This window comes from Tasmannia lanceolata, unplaced genomic scaffold (genome assembly GCF_043159265.1).
Source record: "Tasmannia lanceolata isolate RefF3 unplaced genomic scaffold, GAP_Taslan_0.1 ptg000012l, whole genome shotgun sequence".
NCBI classification, from domain to species: domain Eukaryota; kingdom Viridiplantae; phylum Streptophyta; class Magnoliopsida; order Canellales; family Winteraceae; genus Tasmannia; species Tasmannia lanceolata.
The window spans coordinates 26,405,035-26,429,831 of record NW_027518689.1 but is presented as its reverse complement, the minus strand read 5'-3'; the positions used below and the strand labels follow the sequence as shown (position 1 = coordinate 26,429,831).

The following is a 24,797-nucleotide window of genomic DNA, read 5'->3' as shown; positions in this document are numbered from 1 at the left end:
TTACTAATTCTTTCAAGCATATTAATATGTTAGATTGAATGAATAGGCATTTGCATGTCTCTATTCACTTTATCTATTTCAAGCGTATTAACTTTGGGTGGATGTTTTACTGATTAGTGATAGTATTATTGGTAATTATCAACTTGTCCATTTTTCACTCAATGTCAACTTTTAGCCTGACAATTTTTTCACCCATATTTTATAGGTTTCTTATAGTACTTCTTATAGCGTGCTTCTCATTTGTCATCATTGGAGGTTTTCTTTTCTACAAGTACAGGTAGCCTACAAACTTCTTACTTGTTTAGCAACAATTGTTGTGCACCTATTTTATTCATTTCTGAAGTTTATTGTGAACTAAAGAGAACAATGATGAATTGCACCTAGCAAATGACTGTAGAACCCTAGCACATACACTTCATTATTACATGCAATGCGTATAGCCAATTGTTTTATGCGTGTCTTCTTTATTGATGAGCCCTTTGTATTTCTTCATGTTTTTCCTATCAAGCAAAAATTACATCGTGCTGCCTTTGCAATCTACCTATTCATAAGAAGAATATAGGAGTTTCTCTGTTCAAAACTTGCAAAACTAGAGATTGTTAAGTGATTGGAGCACATTTGAGCAAACATAGCAGTAATTAATTTTCACTCTATAAAGAAGATATTAATTTTTTTGAGTTGCTCGTTTGCGTAGGTAACATAAAGATAAAACATTTACTCATTAAATCATAAGAGTTCATCTGTTCAATACTTGCAAAACTAGAGATTGTGATGTGATTGGATCACATTTGAGAAAGTAAGATAGCAGTCATTAATTTTTACTCTGTAAAGAAGACATTAATGTTTGAGTTGCTCTTTTGCGTAGGTAACATACCAATACCATAACATAAGGATAAAACATTAACTCATTAAAATACAAGAGTTTGTCTGTTCAAGACATAAACTATAGGAATTCATCTGTTCAAGACTTACAAAACTAGAGATTGTTATGTGATTGGAGCACATTTGAGAAAGTAAGATGGCAGTAATTAATTTTTTTTATGTGAAGACGGAATTAATGTTCATTTAAAAAAGCAGAAGGAATTAATGTTGAGTTGCTCTTTTGTGTAGGTGACATAAGGATAAAACATTATTCATTACATTTATGTTAGAAGTGTAGGTGTGCCTAAGGGCACTATGTTTTTTTTACTCTCTCTCTTCTATATAAATACATAAGTGAGGGGGAGCTCATCTCCAACTCACTCTCTTTCTATCATCTATCTCTCCTCTCCTAACTCACAACATGGGATCAGTGCCCTAGGGTTGTGGTGCCCTAGGGACCACAATAGAAGACACCATTCTTCTTCTTCTTCTTCTTCTTCTTCTTCTCCACAAACCCTAATCCTAATCCTAGTTGCCTCACCTCACTCTCGCCCACCCTCGCTACCTCACCTCACCTCCACGCCTCCCCTTCACTCTCACCCAGACCTCCAACCCCAAACTCACTCTCACCTCTCCCCAGAACCCACTTCTCCTCCCACGACATCTCTTCCTCCATGCCAAAACCCTTTAGTTATCCTCCCACGGCATCCCATTAGCCAACACCCTAACCGTACAGCCTCTAAACCCGTTGTAAACCTAAATCCACCACCCCCAGTCGCCGACAACCCTCCTTCTCACCCTAAACCCACCATAACTCTTCTTCTTACCCATCTCCTCCCAACCCGACAACCCTACCAGTGCCGTACCCATCTCTCCTCCAAACCCGACACCCCCTCCCCTTCAAAACCTCTTCTTTTTCTCCTTTCCACTCTCTCATCAGCTCATCCACGCCTAAACCTCTCTCATTTCCACTCTATAGTGTTTTCCTCCTCCTTGAAACACTAATCTAAGGTGCCTCTTTTTTTTAATCTCTACTTCATGGCCTAAATCATCTTAGGTCCTCTTTTTCTTCCTTCCCGCAACTCCGATCTCCTTTGCGTGTCTCTCCTCTTTATTGGTCGCCGTATCATGTCCATCTTCGCTATCGGCTATCTTTGAAGCCGCGGTATGATTTCTGGTTTCGTCTGGTTGTTCTCTCTCTTTCCCCTATCTCTTGTCGTTGTGGTGGTTGAGAGTCTCCTTCTCTCTTCATGGATCCTCCTGTCATCATGGATCCGCCTATTGTGGATCCCGTCCGGAAGTGACCCACGAGGGTGTGTGTTTTTATGATAGTGCCTTTGTCCATTGGATTTGAATATAATTGCTTTTTTCATAAATTTAGGATAAAAATCCTAACTTCACGAAATAAGCAACTGACCAGAGTCGCCACCTAGGTAAAGGCCTATGACCCACAATTAACTCTGTTAAGTTGGTCTATGATTCCGAGTTGGGTAAGCTACCTGGTTACAAGAAGGGAAGGTGTTAGGCACCCTTCTTGCCCGACAAATGTCGGTCTTTACTTTCAAAAGCTTTAGTTATTTAATGTTCTAACTAGAAGGGAGTTAATGTGAGTTTTATTTGTGAAACCTAAATATTACTAATGATTCACAGTTTAGACTCATGCGGGCCAGGAGTGCATCCTACATGCAACTACATGACTATGTGAGTGTTTTTGATATTTTATGAGCTTGATGATGCTTGATTTGAGTTGAGTTAGATTGATTGAATTGACGTGAAGTGACCTATGCTATATGAACCTAGATCTAATGCAATGGACCTAAGTTGCATTTTTAGTATTTTTGTTAGGTTTGGGCTCTAAGAGTTATATTGGGGAACCTAGAGTGAAATTCCTAAGTTTTAGAACCTAAAGCTTTTGTTTTTAGAATTTTAGAATTTAGAATTAGTGATTTTCCAATGAATGTAAGTTCGTAGGTTCTTTTAGATTTTTGAATTCTTTTAGAGTTCCAAACTTAAACATAAATAACTAAACATGCAAACCATTATTCTAATCATGAAAGAAACAGAAACAAATAACCTAGCATGTGAATTCTAAGCATAACAAGCAACATATTATTTCTAGCATGCAGAGAAAAGAAGAAACTACACTAAACATGTGAAAATGACTAAACATGCAATAGCAAACAATAGAAGAAAGGGTTTTGGGAAAGGGATTGGAATGGTGATGGGGAAATGGGAAGTATGAAGAAGGGTGTGGGGGAACAAGGAGGGAGAAAGGTGCGACTGAACTTGGTTTTGCCAAGTTGCCTACGTACCTCGTGGCGAGGATCAACCCACACGTAGTTCCGTGGTGTATGAGATTTGAAATTGAAATGAGAACTTGGATTGGAGACTCAGGTTTGGATTTTGAAATTGGACACTTGGATTTGGATTTTGAAATTGGACACTTGGATTTGGATTTTAAAATTGGATTTGGGATTCAGGGTGTAGCTTGGTTGAAAAGATGTAACTTGGTTTGGGTGACAAAAGGGTGCAACGCGATTACGATTTGGTTGGGCTCGTAGGGATATGAATTGGTGTAACTTGGTTGGGTTTGTAATGGTGTGACTCAATTGGGCTCGTCGGATGAGTCAAAGGATGCGCTTCGGTTTGGGTTTGTAGGGGTGAGTCAACTCGGTTTAGGTTGGAGTTGGACCTAGTCATCTTTGGTATGGACTACCTTAGGCATTGGTGCATGCTAGCTAGGGCTGCAACAGGGTCGAGTTTTTCAAAACCCTAGCCCAACCCTGGATCCCATTATCTCGGCCCTGACCCGCACTGACCCTGAGTCAGGGCCGAAAAACCTCAACCCATTGCCCGCCCTACAGGGCTCAGCGCGGCCCTGGCCCTCCTTGATTGGCCCTGATTTGCCCGGGCCGGGCTGCCCTGATTGACCCTAGTGCAAATACCTGTTAAGAATGCCAAAAATAAACCAACCACATATCATATAGAACAAAATGATAAATAAGCAGAGAAAGGGAACAAATTAAGACAATATGAATTCAACAACATGACGGGCAGTAGAGACAACTAATAATAATAATTTAAAGAAACATCAATCCAAGATAATAGAAAACATTAGCAAAAGAAATATGCACAGATGGTTCAATTCTATAATAGAAAACTTAGGGTCGGGCCGGGTCGGGCTAACCAGAGGTATTAACCCTGAACCTGACCCGACCCTGAGTCAGGGCCTAAAAAATGAACCCTGACCCGCCCTCAGGGTTGGAAAATCCAGCCCAGACCATGTTCGGGGTCAGGGCTGACAGGGACAAACTTGCATCCCTAATACTAGCATTACGCACGGACGCACTTTGGATAGGCAAAATCTAAGGCACTAGTGTGCACTGAGTGCAAACTAGCATAGGCATTAGTGTGCACCATCCTGAGCACTGGTGCGCATTGAGTACAAACCAGAATAGGCACTGGTGTGCACAATCCTGGGCATTGGTGCGCACTGGTTGCAAACCAAGATAAGCACTGGTGGGCACCATTCTGGGCACTGGTTGCAAACCAGGATAGGGACTGGTGGGCACTATTCTGGGCGTTGATGGGCACTTTTTAGGCACGGGTTGGAGCACGAGTTAGGCACTAATCCAGGCTCGGTTGGGCACATGCTAGGCACTAGTGTAGGATAAGGTTGGCATGAGTTGGGCACTAATCTAGGCGAAGGACGGGCATGGGTGAGTTAACTCGAATGTTGGGCGTGAGTCTGTTGGGTTCGGACTAGGTCCGGGATGGATCGATCAGATTGAGTTGGACCAGGTTGGTCGGGGTTGGCTCGGGTTAGGTCCGAGTTGGACCAGGGTTGGACTGGGTTGACTTGGGTTGACTCGGGTTGACTCGGATGGGGTGCGGCTAGGGGCGCGGCTTCTCTTGAACGCACACATCACATATGGGATTGATAAGTACTGGATGCGCACAATAGATATTGAAATGGGTGATAATCACGTGCATATAAGCAATGCATGGGGGTTTGACTCAAATGAGTCATTAAGGAATGACTTGGCTGGGTTAAGAAAGGAGTTAGGGGCTGTTGGGCTGGGCAAAATAGGACATTAAGGGGCTGTTAGGCTGGGTAAAAGAGGGAATTAGGGGCTGTTAGGCTGGGTATAACAGGGAATTAAGGGCTGTTATATAGATGGAGGTGTTGGGTAGCCTATTCGGTGTAAGAAATAATCCTACCATATGGACTAACATGATTTGAAAAGAATAATCCTAGTGTGCAAACTAACATAATTGGAATTTGCAAAGACAAGTAAACCCGGTTGACCTCCTATGATGAAGAAAACTGATGCCTACAGAGAGTCTCCTTCTACCACTACTTATTCAAATCTTCATTCTCAAGATACCTTATTCCTTAGTAGATAGAACACACTTCAGCTTCATTAGCGTCTGCGCCAATGGGACCTGTAAAAGCCTATTTTATAGCTCCAAATTCATCACTCAAGACTCCCCAATTCTGACAAGACCAAGGCTCCCCATGCTAGACCCGTCAACGTTTAGCTTCAAAAAACCATGTGCGGGAGGCTCCCATTCTTGGACAATCTTGGGTTCTTGGTCTGAACCACCACAAATCTCCTTCCAACCGTACCATTAATCATAGGTGGATAGAATTCTAAAGCAAGGAAGAGTTTTCCCCCATGATTAAGTTCCAACCAGAACTTAATTATTTTTGTGCATGCAAGTTTCAAGCATATATTTATTTATATTTTTGGCTTAGTGCTTTATCCATGTGCTATTAGGTTATATTTTTTACATGCTTCATCTTTTGATATATAATTATATTTTTTTCAACTAAATTTCTGTTCTTGTCAAAAACTATTACGAGTCACGAGTCGAGTCGGGCCACAAGTCATACAATTAAGAAATCGAGTGACGGGATAACAACTATGCATCTATCCACTGCGACAGTCACCTGCTATTTCTTCTCTTGTTCAGTCGTTTCACTGTTCAGTCCTTTCACTGCGAGTCCTGTGAACTAGGGAAACATTGCCATGTGTCTTTTCCCTCTCGAGTTGTTACTAAGGTCTCGTGCTCTTTTGATTTAGTGCACTTTGATGTATGGGGTTCCTTGAGGACTACATCTCATTTTGGATATAGATATTTTATCTTTTTTGTGGATGATTTCTCTCGTATGACTTGGTTGTTTTTATATAAAGACTGCTATGAGGTCTTTCATGCTTTTCGCACATTTGATGCTGATATAACTACCCAATATGATTGTTCTATTAAATGTCTACACACTGATAACAGTAGGGAGTACCCCTCTGCTACCTTTAGCGATTTCTTATCCACCCATGGCATTATTCCTCAGTCCTCTTGTGCTTACACCTCTCAGCAGAATAGTGTAGCTGAGAGGAAACTCCATTACTTTCTCGATATGGCCTGTACTCTTCTCTTTCAAAAGCGGGTCCCTAAGCCTTATTGGAGCAATGCCATTCTTACACAACCTGTCTCCTAGCTAATCAGTTCCCATCTCCGGTTTTAGATGGTAAATATCCATTCTCCATTTTACATCCTCAGGGAGATCCATTTCCCATTACTCCATTGGTCTTTGGTTGTCTTTGCTTTGATCACAACCTTACTCCTGGTCTCAATAAATTAGACCCCCAGGCGGAGCACTATGTCTTTCTGGGCTACTCTCATACTTAGAAATTTTATCAGTGTTATAGTCCTCGGCTTTACAGACTCTTTGTTTCAGCCGATGCCACCTTCTTTGTGTCCGTCTCTTTCTTCATTGATCCTGCTGAGAGTAGTTCCGTTGTATCTGACCCGCAAGTTCCTCTTCCTCTTCTTGTTCTCCCTGATCCTGTGGTGCACCTTTCGTCTCCATTGGAGGTGACTTCGGCCCTCCTCCAGCTCCTTTGAAGGTCTATCAGCAACACCAGAGGCTCGATGCCTCTCCCCTTATGCCCGAGGCATCATCTTCTCAGCCGGAGCTACTGACTCCTCCATCTCAGATACCTCCTCTTCCCTCTCCAGATGTTGTTGTAGACTTTTCTATTGGTTCCTGTAGTCGTTTCCGTTCTACTGCATATCCTATTTGTCACTTTGTTTCTTATGATTATCTCATCCCTTTGTTCCGTAGTTTGTGTCTTCTTTGTCTTCTGTTTCTTTGCCACAGTCTCTGCCTGAGGCTCTTGCTGACCCAGATTGGCGCGCTGCTATGGATATTGAGATGACTGTTCTTCAGGCTAGTCATACTTGGGATTTAGTTCCTCTACCTCTTGGTGCTCAACCTGTTGGCTGTCATTGGGTCTTTGCCATCAAATACTTGCCAGATGGAACAGTTGAGCGCCTTAAGGTGCGCTTGGTTGCCAAGGAGTATACACAGACCTTCGGGGTTGACTACATATAGACCTTCTCCCCAGTTGCCAAATTTCCATCTGTGAGAGTGCTGATCTCCCTCGCTATCAGCCGAGGATGGCCTTTATATCAGCCTGATGTCAAGAATGCCTTTCTTCATGGAGAATTGACTGAGGAGGTCTATATGGAGCAGCCTCCAGGTATGTTGCTCAGGGGGAGATGTCTCTTTAATGTGCCGGCTTTACAAATCATTATATGGCCTTAAAAAATCTCCTAGAGTATGGTTTGGTAGATTTAGTGATGCTATCATGCGATTTGGCATGAAGCAATGTGTGGTTGACCACGCAGTATTTCGTCAGAGGTCTAATGCTTGGCATGTCCTTCTCATAGTCTATGTGGATGACATTATCATTACAAGGAGTGACACAACTGCATACAGAGGTTGAAGGCCTTCCTTCAAAAAGAATTTTCCATAGAAGACCTTGGGCATCTAAGATATTTTCTAGGGATTGAGGTAGTAGTCTCTCACTCTCGCAGAGGAAGTATGTACTCGATCTGTTGGATGAGACATGTTCTATGGGTATGTAACCAGCTATTGTTCCCATGGACCCAATACAAAGCTTCGTTCAGATGAGGGAGGCTTGTTAAGTGACCTTGGAAGGTATCGACGGCTAGTTGCGAAGCTTATTTACCTCACAGTTACTCACCCAGATATCTCATGCAGTAGGGGTAGTTAGCCAGTTCATGAGCGCACCACATACCTCCCACAAGGCAGTCATGATTCAGATTCTTCGCTACTTGAAAATCGCTCCAGGAAAAGGCCTGCTATTCAAGAAACATGGGCATAGAAAGTTGGAAGGATTTTGTGATGTATACTGGGCAGTGTCACCAGCAGATAGGAGGTCTACAATGGGTATGATACCTTTGTTGGAGGTAACCTAGTATCTTGGGGAAGTAAGAAGCATGATGCGGTAGCCAAGTTGAGTGCAAAAACAGATATTGTGCCATGTCACATACAAGTGGAGAACTTATCTAGTTGTTCTCCCTCCTATGGCTTCTCTTCCTCATCACAAGCTCAGCTTTATTGCGACAATAAGGTTGCTATCCACATTGCCACCAACCCGGTTTTTCACGAGAGAACCATGCACATAGAGGTGGATTGTTATTTCATACGTAAAAGAATCCAAAAAGGAGAGATATGCTCTACTTCACTAGATCAGTGGATCAGCTCGCTGATTATTTGCCTAGCCCTTAAGTAAAGGTAAGCTAAATATTATTTGTACCAAGCTAGGAATGGATGATATTTACATTCCAGCTTGAGGGTGAGTGTTAGAAGTGTAGGTGTGCCTAAGGGCACTATGGTCTTTGTACTCTATCTCTCTTCTATATAAATACATAAGTGAGGGGGTGCTCATCTCCAACTCACTTTCTTTCATCTGTCTCTCCTCTCCTAACTCTCAACAATTTATATAGCAAGTCTATCATGTTTATCATTCTTAGATGGTTATTGTTAGAAATGGAGATTGGGGTTAGAGAGAGTAAGAAGAAGAGGAGTGAAGAGATGGAGAGACTCCACTAGGGAGCTCCTCATCTAAATGATGTATATATAGGCCCAAATATGGCATCTAGTGTACAATGACTACAATACCCCTAAGACTACAAGTAATGACTAAACTACCCTAATACATGTTATTCAACACTCCCCCCCCCCCAAGGCTGGAGTGTATATACTATGGAAGTTTTGCTTGCTACAAAGGAGGCTACAACAACCAACTAAAAAATAACAAAAAGTACATAATCTCATACACAAATCCAGCCCGGTATAACACTTATCCTCAAGCTGGTGTGGTGAATACATAATTAAAGCATAATAAAAGATAACGGCCATCATGAGAGTTCAATCGTCGAGATCAGCGGCCACAAAAAAGGAGTAGCTCCCCCTGAAGCAGCACTAGGCGAGAGCGATCAAAATAGGGCCTCCCCTTGACTGAGAGCCCGGTGAAGAGATTTGCAAATCACGAAGGATCGAATCGAGATACCTTGACAGGGAAATAAGAACGATTTATCGAGCAAAAAAGGGGCACGCAAAGGCACGCACGCGAGAAACGGCAAAGCGTCACGAGCAGGAACACTAGCTAAACAACACCATGCCAATCGAAGATGACCACCGATGGGGAATTCATTGGAGAAAAGGTCGACAAGGAAACCACCGCTTGGAGAAAAGAAGACAAGAAGGGGAAAGATAACCAACCAACGATGGGGAAACCATCGTCTGGTTACAAGGTCGATGGCATTAACATTGTCGCCTGAAGATAAGAAGAAGATAGGATGAGGATAACCAACCAATGATGGGGACACCATTGTCTGGAGACAAGGTCGACCGTATGAACATCGTCGCTTGAAAAGAGCCGACCAACAATGGGAAACCATCACCCGGAAAAGAGAGATCGATGGGAAGACTGTTGCCTGTATGTGCCTTAGTATTCCCGAAGAGTCGGGTGCCCGAGCCGACCAACGATGGATATGGAAGCCATCGTCCGAAAAAGGAGGGATAAGATGACCAACCAACGATGGGGAAACCATCGTCTGGAGACAAGGTCGATGACATGAACATCGTCGCCTGAAGAGAGCCGACCAACGATGGGGAAACCGTCGCCCAGAAAAGAGAGGTCGACGGGAAAAGACCGTCGCTTGTAAGAGAGCCGACTAACGATGGGGACCCCATCGCCCGGAAAAGAGAGGTCGACGGAAAAATGAAGCCGTCGCCTGTAAGAGATAAGGCATAAAGCCGGACAACATGAAGAGATGAGGCATAAAGCCAGAAACTAATGCGTAAAACTACGCCAATAGAAGACAAGAAAGAGAAGACACATGACGAAGAACATAAGAACACAACAACACTCCCCCTCGGGCGAGACTACATGAGCCTGGACAAGACATGAAAAGATAACAAGGAAGACGATAACAACCACCAATGGGGGTGAACAAAGATCATAAAGAGAAGTTAATAATACTCTCCCTCAATAAAAAGACAGCACAACAACATAATAATACTCCCCCAAGAAGACCATACGAAGAAAAAGACATCATCAGGAGAAAGGAATAAGCTCCAAGAGAAACATGAGAACACTCCCCCTCAAGTTAAGGTCGAATACCTTCAACTTGCAACGAAAAACGAAGACAAACAAGGCACCACACCTCTCGGATATTTCATCGAACAATTGGTGTGCGCCTTGAAGAAGACAAAGAAACGAAAACAAACAAGGCACTACACCTGTCTTAGACATTTGAGCAATTGGTGTGCGCCTTGAAAACTTCATAAAAGACATAGAAAACAATACATAGAAGACAATGCAAAGAAAGAGATGTAAAGAAAGAGATGATATCAACGCAAAAAAATAAGAGAACAACAAGAAACATTACAAGACAACAAGAAAAACAATACAAGACAACACTCACCTCAAGTGGAGGCTGAAGGCCTTCAACTTGAAACGGAAAGAAGACTTTTAAGGCACAAAACCCCTTAGAGACATTTTATCAAACACTTGGGCTGTATCTTGAAGATGAGATGAGAAAGACAAAGTCCATAGGCCAAAAAGCTATTGAAAAGAGGAAATAAAGAGAGATTTGGAGTGGGGGAGAAGATTTGGGGATTTTGTTGGATTTGAGAGAGAAAAACAAGAGAGATTGTCACAGATAGATTTTCCAAAAACAAAGGAAAAAGGAGGTAGAAAATATAGGGAGAGATATTTTAGGAATGAGATAAAGGAGAATATATGGCAAACCCACTGGGCTTGCACAAAAAACACAAACCGATAGAGAGATCTCTCTCGCGCGCGAGAGAGAAAGAGATGCGAGAGTGAGAGATGGGAAAGGCGTGGAGAATGAGATGATAGACTCTTCTTTCCTTCTACCTCTTCCCAAAGGATCTTGGCTCTGATACCATGTTAGAAATGGAGATTGGGGTTTGAGAGAGGAAGATGAGGAGTGAAGAGACGAAGAGTCTCCACTGGGAGCTCCTCTTGTAAATGATGTATATATAGGCCCAAATAGGGCATCCAATGTACAATGACTACACTACCCCTAAGACTACAAAGTCTACAAGTAATGACTAAACTACCTTAATACCTGTTATTCAACAGTTATAAACTTAGACGGGTCGTAACTGTTGTGATCCTAAAAAGATAATCCTATTGGTTCATCTTCCAAGAAATATCTTTTCCTCTTAAAGAAGGGTGTTTGTACTCGTAACTTTCTTTTAAGGAGAGGATGGAGATTTTGGGTGTATTTTCATGCATCCTCCAAAATTTATCTACAGGGAACGTTCAAAGTTCTTCTAGTGAAATAACTTTTTTCTAATATGCCGGAGAAAAAAGAAAAAGGCTATGCAAAGGGAACAAAACTGAAATGAAGTAGAGATATGTGAGATAGAAAACAATGGTACTACTGTCTCAAGCACTAATGCATCTACATTGAGAATCTACTTGGGAGTCAGCTATGCACCCTGATTTCTGTATTTTTTCCTTCGTTCTTTCTTATGTTATAGATTTACTCATCACTTGAGGGAAATAATTGTTGTTGTTAGAATAAGCGGTGTAATTTACATACCCGGTTAGGGGTATTCTTGAATTTTCACATATAACCCTAATGACACATGATTAACATGTAGTGTGAACAGAGTGGTGGTAGAAGGGGATTCTCTAAACGTCATAAAGCGGCTAAAAGGGGACCAAATGCCTCTTTGGAGGTTTGACAACTTCTTTGACGGGATTGACAACCGCAAGAGATATATGGCAGTACAGTTTAAATATGTGCGTAGATCTGCAAATGAGGTTGCCAATAAGTTGGCTAAGATGGGTGTGCGCAGATCTGGCATTACAGTTTAAATATATGGCATTACATTTTAAATATGTGCGCAGATCTTCAAATGAGGGGGAGATGATACTTCTCTCTCTCTCTCTCTACTTCTCATTCTCCCATGGAACTCCGAATACATCGAACATGGTATCAGAGCTACAGGTTTTGATCCCTAGGGATTTAGGCTGTGCCGAAGGATTGAAGCAACAAAATAAAAAATAAAAAATAAAAAGTAAATAATAAACTAAGTTTTTTTGGTTGGAGTCGCACCTCTTCCCTTATTTGTCGCCGCCCCACCCCACGCCTCTCTTTGCCGCCACTCCCTCCCACCCTTCTGTTTGCCGCACCCCTCCCGGCCCACCCGAAAACTTTCCTTTGCCCCCCAACCACCCACCAAAACTCATTTTAGGTTTTCTCTTACCGCCGCCGCCTTCGTACTGCAAGCCAATCTTTAACTCGAACTCTCATTACCACTGTCCCCTATGAAGCACGGGTACGGGTACAGGGTGCGGGTACGACACGACACGGGTACGTGGGTACGTGATTTGCCAAAAAAACCGGGTGCGGGTACGTTCGGGTACGCCGAATATAATAATATATTTTAATATTTTATTATATATTTCTAAAAATTAAAATAATAATAATTGTAGAGCAATCAAATAACATTAACATCACCAAAATGGAAAATTCTAATATTACTCTTCATTTCATAAGTGATTAAGTTCCATACTAGGAAGCACGGGTACTCTCCCGGGGCTCCCGCACCCGCACCCGACACGTATGGGGTGCGGGTACGTCCGGCGTACGTACCCCATTGTTTTTGAAAAAAAAAACCAGTTTTGGTGGTTGGGTGCGTGTCGGGTGTGCACCACGTGTACCCGACACGTCCTGCTTCTTCCTGCTGCTTCTCTTTCCTCTCCTGTACTTCTGTTTACTTTCCTGTACTCGGTATTTACATGTAAACCATTTAAGTAAATGATTGTCCATTTACTTAAGATTTACATGTAAATAACGGAATACCCCCCTTTTGGATTTATTAAAAATAGTTTCAACACCCAAATCTAAAAGGAAAAAAAGTCAACTCTCCAGTTCTAGTACAATATTCAAAGAAAAAGGGTCGGGTCAAAATTTTAACTTTCTTAACTTCCAAACGGTGGGGTATTTTTCAAATTTTAAAAATTCATAAAATCTATTTTGTCCAAACATTATTAAATCCCAAAAGTCTGGTAAAAAAAATCTCATAATTTGGTCTCTAAAAATTATTCAACTTGTCAGGCACTAGTCAACACACTGGTCACCGACTTTTTTTTCTAATGAATGATGTATTGATGCCTCATGTTATGAAATATGGAACTTAATCACTTATGAAATGAAGAGTAATATTAGAATTTTCCATTTTGGTGATGTTATTGTTATTTGATTGCTCTACAATTATTATTATTTTAATTTTTATAAATATATAATAAAATATTAAAATATATTATTATATTCGGCGTACCCGAACGTACCCGCACCCGGTTTTTTTGGCAAATCACGTACTCGTGTCGTGTCGTACCCGCACCCCGTACCCATACCCGTGCTTCATAGGTTCCATATTTCATAACATGAGGCATCAATACATCATTCATTAGAAAAAAAAGTCTGTGACCAGTGTGTTGACCAGTGCCTGACAAGATGAATAATTTTTAGAGACCAAATTATAAGATTTTTTTTACCGGACTTTTGGGATTTAATAATGTTTGGACAAAATAGATTTTATGAATTTTTAAAATTTGAAAAATACCCCACCGTTTGGAAGTTAAGAAAGTTAAAATTTTGACCCGACCCTTTTTCTTTGAATTTTGTACTAGAACTGGAGAGTTGACTTTTTTTCCTTTTAGATTTGGGTGTTGAAACTGTTTTTAATAAATCCAAAAGGGGGGTATTCCGTTATTTACATGTAAATCTTAAGTAAATGTCTTTACTATTTTATTGTCTTTACTATTTTAATGGTTTACATGTAAATACCTAGTACAGGAAAGTAGACAGAAGTACAGGAGAGGAAAGAGATGTGAATACCGAGTACAGGAAAGTAGACAGAAGTACAGGAGAGGAAAGAGAAGAAGCAGAACGTGTCGGGTACGCGTGGTGCGCACCCGACACGCACCCAACCACCAAAACTGGTTTTTTTTTAATTTTAAAAACAATGGGGTACGTACCCCGGACGTACCCGCACCCCATACGTGTCAGGTGCAGGTGCGGGAGCCCCGGGAGCGTACCCGTGCTTCCTAGACTGTCCCTATTGGCTTGTCTCCATTCATTTGTTTTCCCGGCTTGTGCCATCCTATTAGCCTCCCCACGTTTGCCTTCCTTTCACTTCGGTGCCTGTCTTGTAATTATTTTTTAGTAATTGACTGATTAAGATCAACTGCCTCCACCATTGGTTGTCCTTAATCTCAATCCTGTAGGAATGCTCTTGGTCTTGATAAAACTAGATCAGGATCAATTGTTGCTGTCACCCCCACCCACCAAAAGCCCATTTTTGGGGGTTTCTGGTTGCTGCCCCCCACCCCATTTTGTTTGATTTGCTTTGGTTGCTGCCCAACTCGCTTTGGGTTTTTTGAGTGCCGGTCCTCCCTTTGGCGGGTTTTGTATGCATGCTAGTATCCGCTCGTCGTTCGAGATGTGTGGTTGATGTCTATCCAGGTGTTAATTCTCGTTGACAGTTTTGTGTCCCTATGGAGCTCAGGGTGCTATTCATCAAGTTATCATTGGTGCCGTGGTTTGTGTCTGCCTCTTTCGGTGTGTGGTTCTTCTAATTAGTTGTCTCAAGGAGGGCGACGACGGTAATGACCACAACTATGATGACTTATTAGCTTTTGATAATTGATATTTGTCATTTAATGTTTGAGACTTTGAGAATTGATATTGTTCGATTCTACATTAGATGGAGAGAAGAAGAGGAGATGAGACGAGATGAGAGATGAGAGAGATGAAAGAAAGGTGGTGAGAGACAAAGTCGTGTGTTACCATGTCCCACACAAAAATGATATATATATATATATATATATTATGTGAATAGAGTTACATGTATATAATGACATGCCCCTATGTGTAAATACATCTAACACTCCCCCCTCAAGCTGGAATGTATATATCGTACATTCCCAGCTTGTTACAAGCATCTTTCAACTTAGCAAGTCCCAACGGTTTGGTGAACACATCTGCAAGCCGATCTGCTATTCGAGTAAACATCGTGAATATTTTCACCTTTCTGAATTCTCTGACGAATGAAGTGACAGTCCACTTTAATATGCTTGGTTCGCTAATGGAAAACTGGATTTGTAGTGATATGGATTGCAGCCTTATTATCACAATATAATTGTGCTGGAGATGAAGATGAAATACCAATTTCTGATAAGAGAGTAACCAAATCAGTTATCCACTAGTATAAGATATGGCTCGGTATTCTGCTTCTGCACTTGATTTGGCCACAACATCTTGCTTCGTACTCCTCCAAGGCACCAAGTTACCTCCAACAAATGTGCAGTATCCAGTAGTTGACCTCTTGTCTGCTGGAGATCCTACCCAATCTGCGTCGGTAAACCCATCTATTTTCTCATGACAATATTTTCTTGAAACACAAGCCCTTCCCTGGATTGCCTTTCAAATATTTAATGTTCTGGATCACTGTTGCCCAATGAGAGGTCGTGGAGAACTCATGAACTGACTGACTACTCCTACTGCAAATGAGTTGTCAGAAAGGGTGATAGTCAGATAGAGTAACTTTCCAACTAACCTTCTGTATCTACTAGGGTCATCTAACAAGTCTCCCTCTACCTAATCCAGAAGGAGTTTTACATTCGAATCCATAGGTGTAGTTGCAGGTTTTATCCCCATCGAGCCTTTCTCCTCTAATATATCCACCACATATTTCTTTTACGACAAGGAGAGTCCAAAACGGGATTATGCTGCTTCAATTGCATGGAAATACCTGAGAAGACCGAGGTCTCTAGTAGAAAACCCTCCCTGTAGGAAAGTCTTTAACCTTTGTATGCCAGCTTTGTCATTCACTGTGATCACAAAATCATCCACATATACGATCAAAAGGATATATCTGGTAGCGGACTGGTGGCTAAAGACTGAATGATCAACTGCACACTGCTCCATACCGAAGCTCAAAACTACATCACTGAATCGTCCAAGCCATGCCCGAGGAGATTGCTTGAGCCCATAAATAGCTTTACGAAGGCGACAAACTGAGGAGAACATCTCCCCTAAGCAACATACCCAGGACGTGGCTCCATATATACCTCCTCGGTTAGGTCACCGTGGAGAAACGCATGGAGGGTACCTTCAAAGAGGGAGGGAGGCATGAACTCCCAGCTTAAGCTCTGATACCATGTTGGATTCTCCATTAGATGGAGAGAAGAAGAGGAGATGAGAAGAGATGAGAGATGGGAGAGATGAGAGAAAGATGGTGAGAGAGAGAGAGAGAGAGAGAGAGAGAGAGAGAGAGAGAGAGAGTCGTGTGTTACCCTCTCCCACACAAAAATGACACACACACACACATATATATTATGTGTATAGAGTTACATATAACAAGTATGCCACTATGTTTAAATACATATAACAGATATGAAGTTGTGTCTTTTATTATTGTTAAGATTATTATCCAGTATGCATGTATTTGGATGGAAAATGGAGGATTTGCATCTAACAAGTTTGATAGCAAGCAATTCATATTATGATATTGAATATCTAATCATGGGAGTCTAAATTTAAACTAATGAATTTGGATGGAAAATGAATAATTAGTCATTTTATTATTGTCTCTGATTTGTTTATTGTTGAAGGGAAAGAATGGAGAAGAAAAGTGAGTTAGGGAAAAATCCCCCTCACTATTGTATTTATATATAAAGAGAGAATGTTACACATGACCATGGTTTTAAGTTTTGGCAAAAACGGTTCGTTTTGGCCGAAATATTTCGGTTTCGGCACAAGCCGAAACAAAATTCACATGAAGTTGTTTCTTTACAAGATTTTGCCAAAAGTTTACCGAAATTTCACCGAAATGTCGCCGATATTTCGGTTGAAATTTCATTTTTAGACTTTTTTTTAAAAATTTCCACTGAAAATTTTAAAATGTACACTGAAATAGCTGAAATTGAAACCGAAATCGCCGAAATTGAAACCGAATTTCAGACATTTTGGTCGAAATTAGAAAAATAAATGAAATCAAAATCATATTTAACATGATTTCGGCTGAAATTTTGGCCCAAAACTGAAACATTTCAGTTTTGATGGTGGCCGAAACCGATACCGAAATTTAAAACCTTGCACTTGACCATCATGCCCTTATACATACATCTAATGTAACGACCCGATTCGAAAGGTCGCTACGAACAAGAACAAAACCAATCTAAACTTACCATGCTATTTTTTTGAAACATAATCATTCTAACTACATTCGTGACCATCTACAAATCTTATTCCAGGACTTAAAAAGAGAATCCCATTACAATTATTCAAATTCAATGACTAAAATAAAAGCATAACTAGAAGTTCATAAACGTTTCTCCAAATAAAAATTTAAACTGAGATTGACGTGGCTCGTCATCTCCATTCTTTATTTGACCCCATTTCCCTGCCCAACGATTTAGATGTCCTCGTCCGCAAATGCTCCTCTTACATTCTCTAACCTTGAGATGAAAACTGAGTAAGGATAACAGGATGATATGGCTATGCTCAACAAGTATTGGGTATCATTGAAAAGAGACAGGTTCATGAGAAATATCTGTTGACAAACAAAAGCTGGAAGGAAAACTTTATGAAACCAACAAAGATAATTAACCGCAAGGCATGAGACAATAAATATAAATTTCCAAAAATTCCGTTATCATTTCATTTAAGTATCAACGTTACCCCAAGGTACTCCAGCTCCCATTCGCCTGTTACCTTGGCCTACACGGTCGGTTCCGTGCGGACTTGTTACGGTAGATCGTACCGCCAGAGACTACTCGTGGTCTTTAAAGGATTCTGTTATCAACAGGGGCTGCGCATGACTCCCATGTATTCTAGTCATTTATCGGGGATAGCTCCTGGCCTCCCATTTAACGATTTTATTCCTCTTTCTTATGTCTGTTTTAATCACATGTATTTTCATGGCTGAAAATTTCTATCTTACATCATAAAATCATAAAAGCATTTCTTTATTTATGTTGAGAGAGAAATTAAGAGAAGAGAAAGTGAGTTAGGGCTGTTTCCCCCTCACTAATTTATTTATATACTGAAAGAACGCTACAATTACTAGAATGCCCATAGGCTTATTCTAACACTCCCCCTCAAGCTGGAATGTATAAGTTATACATTCCTAGCTTGCTACAAATGTCACTCAACTTTGCTTTATTCAATGGTTTTGTGAACATATCAGCCAACAGTTCTGCAAAACGAGTAAATATAGCACGTATATCCCCTTTCTGGATTCTCTGACGAATGAAATGACATTTGACTTCGATATGTTTTGTTCGCTCATGGAAGACTGGATTTGTCGCAATATAGATGGCTGCCCTGTTGTCACAATAACTGTGAAGGCAAAGGAAACACAATGCCAATCTCAGGTAAGAGTGATCTCAACCAAATAATCTTTGTAGTAGTATGTGCCATGGTCCTGTATTCTGCCTCTGCACTTAATTTTGCAATAATGTCATGTTTTTTACTTTTCCATGAAACCAGGTTACCTCCCACAAAGGTACAATACCCGGTAGTTGATCTCCTATTAGCAGGAGATCCATCCCAATCAGCATATGAGAACCCCTCAATTCACGTATGACCATGTGCACCCTTCAGATATTTGAGAATTTGAACCACTGCATTCCAATGTGAAGTACGAGGAGAGGTCATGTACTGACTGACTACCCCAATAACATAGGATATATCAGAACGAGTAACAGTAAGGTATATGAGCTTGCCCACAAGCCTTTTATACCTACCAGGATCCTTTAACAAATCACTCTCTTCTGGAACCAGTTTCAGATTGGGATCCATGGGTGCAGATACAGGTTTCACACCAAGATTTCCTATCCTTCTAACAAATCCAAAACATACTTTCTTTGTGATAGAGATAAACCATTAGAGGAGTACGCGACTTCTATCCCAAGAAAATATCTGAGACGTCCCAAGTCCTTTGTAGCGAACTCTTTTTGCAAGAAAGTTTTCAGTTTCTGAATTCCCCCTAAGTTACTACTTGTAATAATGATGTCATCGACGTATACAATCAACGTAATGCATCCTGCTGAGGACTGATGACTGAATACTAAGTGATCCACGGCACACTGTTTGAGGCCAAACCTCATAACTGCCTCACTAAATTTGCCAAACCATGCACGTGGAGACTGCTTCAACCCATATAATGATTTCCTGAGGCGACAGACTGATGAGGACAACTCCCCCTAAGCAACATAACCTAGAGGTTGCTACATACACCTCTTCAAGGAGGTCGCCATGCAGAAAAGCATTCTTCACATCTAACTGGTGAAGATGCCATCCATTATTGACTGCAAGAGACAACAGAACCTGAACGGAAGGTATTTTCACTACTGGAGAAAAAGTCTCATTGTAATCAACTCCGAAAGTCTAAGTGTACCCCTTAGCAACTAGACGAGCCTTCAGCTGCTCAACAATTCCGTTAGGTAAATATTTAATGGAGAACACCCAACGACAACCAAGAGGTCTAGCAGACTAGCACTAGTAGGTAGAGAAACCAGATCCCAAGTATGGTTAGAATGTAGAGCACCCATCTCAAGGTCCATGGCAGCTCGCCAACCTGGGTGTGTGAGAGCCGCATCCAATGACTGTGGTAACACAACTGAAGACATAGAAAGTACAAAGCTTTTGAAAGGAGGTGTGAGACGATCATAAGAAACAAAATGAGAGATAGGATGTGCAGTAGAGTGGGAACGAGTACGCGAAGCAATAGGAGAGCCAGATACAACTACAGGAGAAGATGAGTTGGATACCTGAATAGAGGGTAAAGAAATCTCCGCCTGTGAAGACGATCTGTCGGGGTGAGGAGGCCGTGCTGGCTGACTACGTTGATATTGAACCTTGATAGGTGGAGGATCTACCTTGTGAACACAGGAGTCGACCTGACTAGGAGGGCTGTTAGAATTGGATGGTAAAGATGCAGGAGCACTATCTGGAATGACAGGGAGTGAAATGGAAACCTCAGGCGCCGAAGTGGTCTAGGTAGGGACAGAAGGAGACCAGAATAAGGGTTCGAACTCGAAGAAAGTAACATCAGCCGAGACAAACCACTTACGTAGACGTGGACTGTAGCATCGAATCCTTTCTGGGTACGAGAGTAGCCCACAAACCACTTACGTAGACGTGGACTGTAGGATCAAGTGACGCAGCCAAAGACACGGGGCGTACGGAGGAAAGGCTCCTGCTGGGGGTATAATGTGCAAAATGGAGAAGCACCATTCAGTACAGAAGACGGAAGGCGATTGGCCAGAAAACAGGCAGTAAGAACAACTTCTCCCCAAAAAGATTTAGGGACCTGCATCTGAAATGGTAGAGAACGTGCCACCTCAAGGAGATAACGCAATTTACTTTCGGCAACACCATTTTGTTGCGAGGTGTACGCACATGAGGATTGATGTATAATACCGTGAGAGGAAAGGTAGTCCTGAAAACCATGAATAGTAGATAAGAACTCACGAGCATTATCTATACGAAGGCATTTGAGATTGCAACCAAATTGATTCTTTATTTCAGCATGAAAGGTTTGAAATGCATAGAAAACCTGAGAGTGGTCCCTCAAAAGATACACATTCATGTCATACGTGAGTTTAATAAAGACAATAAAATACTTGAATCCATTAATAGGCGCGACCCTAGAAGGTCCCCATACATCAGAATGTACCAACTCAAACATATTATCGACTCGACTGATAATTCGGGAAGGGAAAGATACTCTATGATGCTTCCCGAGCTCACATGACGAACACTGAAAAGGGGAAACAGAAGCTGGAAGTAAAGATGTCTGCCGGAGGCGCTGAAGGGATGGGTGACCAACGCGACAGTGTCACTGAAAAGCATCCACGGAACTATGTAAAGCAATAGACGGCGGACTACAGTCAAGGCGATAAAGTCCATCAACCTCACGACCCGATCCAATCATCCTCCCAATCGAAATATCCTGAAATACACAATAAGAGGGGAAAAATGAGATAGAGCAAGCAAGATGCTTTGTAAGTTGAATTACAGAAAGAAACTGAAAGGTGACTTTGGAACACACAATACAGATGATAGGGGTATATGAGGTGAAGGGCAGGTGGTGCCAATACCAGTAATGGGAGTAGTGGAACCATCAGCTAGAGTAATAGACTGAAAATTAGATGAAAATGATCGAAAAGAAGAAAGCTGAGACGAGTTACCAGTCATATGATTTGAGGCTCCTGAGTCAATGATCCATGACCCTGAGCTAGAGAGTAAAGTCGTGGGTGAACTATCCGGCTGAGCAAAGCTTGCAGTGGGATGAGAGGAACTCTGTCGCAGCCGCTGTAACTCCTCATAATCTGCCCTCGTAAAACTGAAGGAATCATCAGCAGGGGTAGAACCAGGTGCAGAAGGCACTGCGACAGAAGAAGCAGCTGTGGTGAGATGAGCAAAACAAGGTGGGCGAAGCTCCGGATGAAGCATATAGCAAGTCTCAATCTGTTGGCCGTCACGTTGGCAGTGGGTACAGTAAGGGCGACCACGTCCACTACCAACATGGCCACGAGCTATGGTGAAAGAACCTCCTCCCCTAGGTGGGCGAGAACCACCACCACCATCATATGTCGCAAGAGCTGAACTATCAGAGGGAAGCCGTGATGGGGGCTCACCAAGGCACTGCTGTGCACGAGAATGTATCTCGTAACGACGGAATGGTGCCAGACCCGAGAATCTACTGACGTCGATGGGTACACTCTGGGCCAGGGCTCTCCAGGTATTGCACCACTCGAATTTGTTCTCGCTGCCGTCAGAGAATATTAACATCAGATGTGAGTGGCATGAAGATGTCAAGTTGTTGACAGAGGGAAATGAACTGTCCATAGTGAGTCTCAAGAGAAATGTCACCCCGATGCAGATGCATCCACTCCGAATAAGTGTTACAGATACGGGTGAGGTTCTCAACTCCAGAATAGGTCACAGCAGTGTGAGCCCAGATCTCCTTGGCAGTCGGAAGGAGTATCATGGTGGAGGAAATATCAGGTGTCATGCTCTGCCAGAGAAGCCTACGAATCAATGCATCTTCTTGTTCCCAGCGAGTATACGAAGGGTCCTTTGGCGAAGGGGCATCCTGACGAAGAAAACTGACTTTCCCTCGTCTCAACTACAACTTTCCAGGGTAAGTAGTTGGTGCCATCAAACTTAGCAATGTTCAACTGTGGGCAAGAACCCTCCACAGGTGCCAATGTAGAATGAGAAGAGGAAGAGGTAGCCGAGGGTGATGGAGTCGCACCAGCATCAGTGGTCATGCCAAGAGAAAGATCAACAATCATAGGGGGATCCATAATGGCAACAAGAGACGAGAGAAATGAAATACCAAGAACCAACGACTACAAAGAGAGGTAGAAGAGACGGCTGGACAACCAACTAATCAAGGAGAGGGCTCGTAGCGCTGCCTCAGGAGCTAAGGACAAGGGCATAGATGGGGCCATAGTGAAGACGGAAAGAGACCGCAAAGACTGAAATGGAGGAGAACGAAACTGATTTAGCACATGAAAAGGTAAAGCAAGAAGATATAAAATAGGGTTAGGGTTTTGATGATTTTTTTTTCTTTTTTCTTTAATGTTGGAAAACAAAGAAAATGGGAGAGAAAGAGTGTGGCGGGAGGGTTGGAGATGAGTGAGGGAGGGAGGATTGGGGGGGGGGACAAAGGGGGCCGAGGGACCAGGGGAGACAGGAAGGTGGAGGGGGGAACCAAGGGGGGTAGCGGGACCAGAGGGGTCGAAGGAGCAGGGGGGTTGAGGGACAAAGGAGGGGGGGTGGGGGCGGGGTGGAGGGGAGGAGTGGGGGTTGGGTGGGACGGGAGGAGGCGTGGGGGTTGTGTTAGGGTTAGGGTTAGGAATAGGGAGATAGATAAGGTAGAGTTGAGGGAGAGAGATGGAGTTGAGGGAGAGAGATTAGGGTTAGGGTTAGGGTTTGGGGATGGAGAATATGGAGGCTGGAGCTAATCCCTAGGGATCAGAAACCCTAGGGCTCTGATACCATGTTGAGAGAGAAATTAAGAGAAGAGAAAGTGAGTTAGGGCTGTCTCCCCCTCACAAATTTATTTATATACTGAAAGAACGGTACGATTACTAGAATGCCCATAGGCTTATTTTAACAATTTAAAACCTCACGATGGCATAAAACAAAAACTCTTAAAGTTTCAGAACAAAATGGGATTAAACTTGCAATGAAAGTAAAAATAACAAGATACTTATCACATTCCAAATCACATTAATTGATAACTATACAAGCTGAGTCTAGCTATCACCTGCCTTATCAAACCTGGTTGATGCGGAGCTTGAGACGACCTCACACGTGATGTGAGGGAGATAAACCCGAAGATAAGAGTCACACCCATACCTTCTAAGTTTGATACACAATTAAGAAATCGTCGAAAAGGTTGTAATTACTCGACTCTCATAAGTACACGGGAATGGTGGAACGATTGGATATAGACAAAATTCATTTGGGATCTTGTGCGCATTACACTGGTAAGATAATATATATGCTTAGAAGCACGAAGCGGGGGCGGGGGCGGGAGCGGAGGCGGGAGCGGGGGCGGAGAAGCATGGGTTCTAGAAGAGTCTAAGTTTGGGAGCGCCATGGGAGCGTGTATGTAATATTTTCTTTATATATCTTTCAAAATTCAAGCACATCAAAAAATAATAGTTTCTAACCATTTCCATATGTATCTTTTCAAAATTTAAGTACATCTAAAAGCTAATTTCTAACCATCTTCACCATCTTCATTTGTGTGCACTCGTTCCTCGTGCCTTCTGAAGATGCACAAGCCTTTGTGCTTTCTCCAACGAATTACTTTGAAAAGTTGGAGGAGTTTGGTATAAGGAAGTTGGTGATCGTGGGACTTATAGAGTAATAGAAGCAGGCTGTGAGCGTCATTAGAGCAGTTCCTGTCTCTCTGGGGTCGCGCTCCCTGGAAGCTCCTTCCTAAGGAGCGCGGAATCGAGGTTCCGAGGTGGGAGCGGCACCCCGAGAGGAGGTTCCTGCTTCTAAGTATATATGTACCCAAAAATTTATTTATATTTCCAACCTACAACTGACACAAAATATTCTTTGATTTAATTTAGCACTCGAATCATCTAGTAAGTTCAATATGGAAATTCTGACAAGGGGAAACGATGCTATGTATCCCGGTTTAAAGAACTGATAAGAGATAGGAATATACTAAAAATTCGTTTAGTACCACATATATTCTTATATATATATATAATCAAGGGGAAATCATTGAATTTATCTCTATATGAGCACTTAGCAAATCATAAGTAGATATTTTCGAAAATTGTTTTATGTTTACAAGCACTTTGGGCTGTCAAAGTTATAAGTAGGTACATTAAATTCATTTGGTCAGATATGAACATCTAACTTGTGGTTATCGAAACCATAACAAAAGATTTCTTTTGATAAATCATGAACATTATTAATTTATCTTAGATTTGAGTTTTCAAATCACGCATGCAAAGCGTCCAAATCTG

The 24,797-nt window shown here is 42.0% G+C and overlaps 1 protein-coding gene across 2 annotated transcripts in view; it reads left to right on the top strand.

The window, feature by feature from the left end:
- LOC143887765 (ion channel POLLUX-like protein, putative (DUF1012)) overlaps positions 1-24,797 on the top strand; it is a 156,432-nt gene that overhangs the window by 40,275 nt on the left and 91,360 nt on the right. For both annotated transcript variants that reach the window (XM_077391940.1, XM_077391939.1), the window contains one exon: positions 206-277. In XM_077391940.1, the coding sequence (XP_077248055.1) occupies positions 206-277 (72 nt within the window). The remainder of the gene's footprint in view (positions 1-205; positions 278-24,797) is intronic.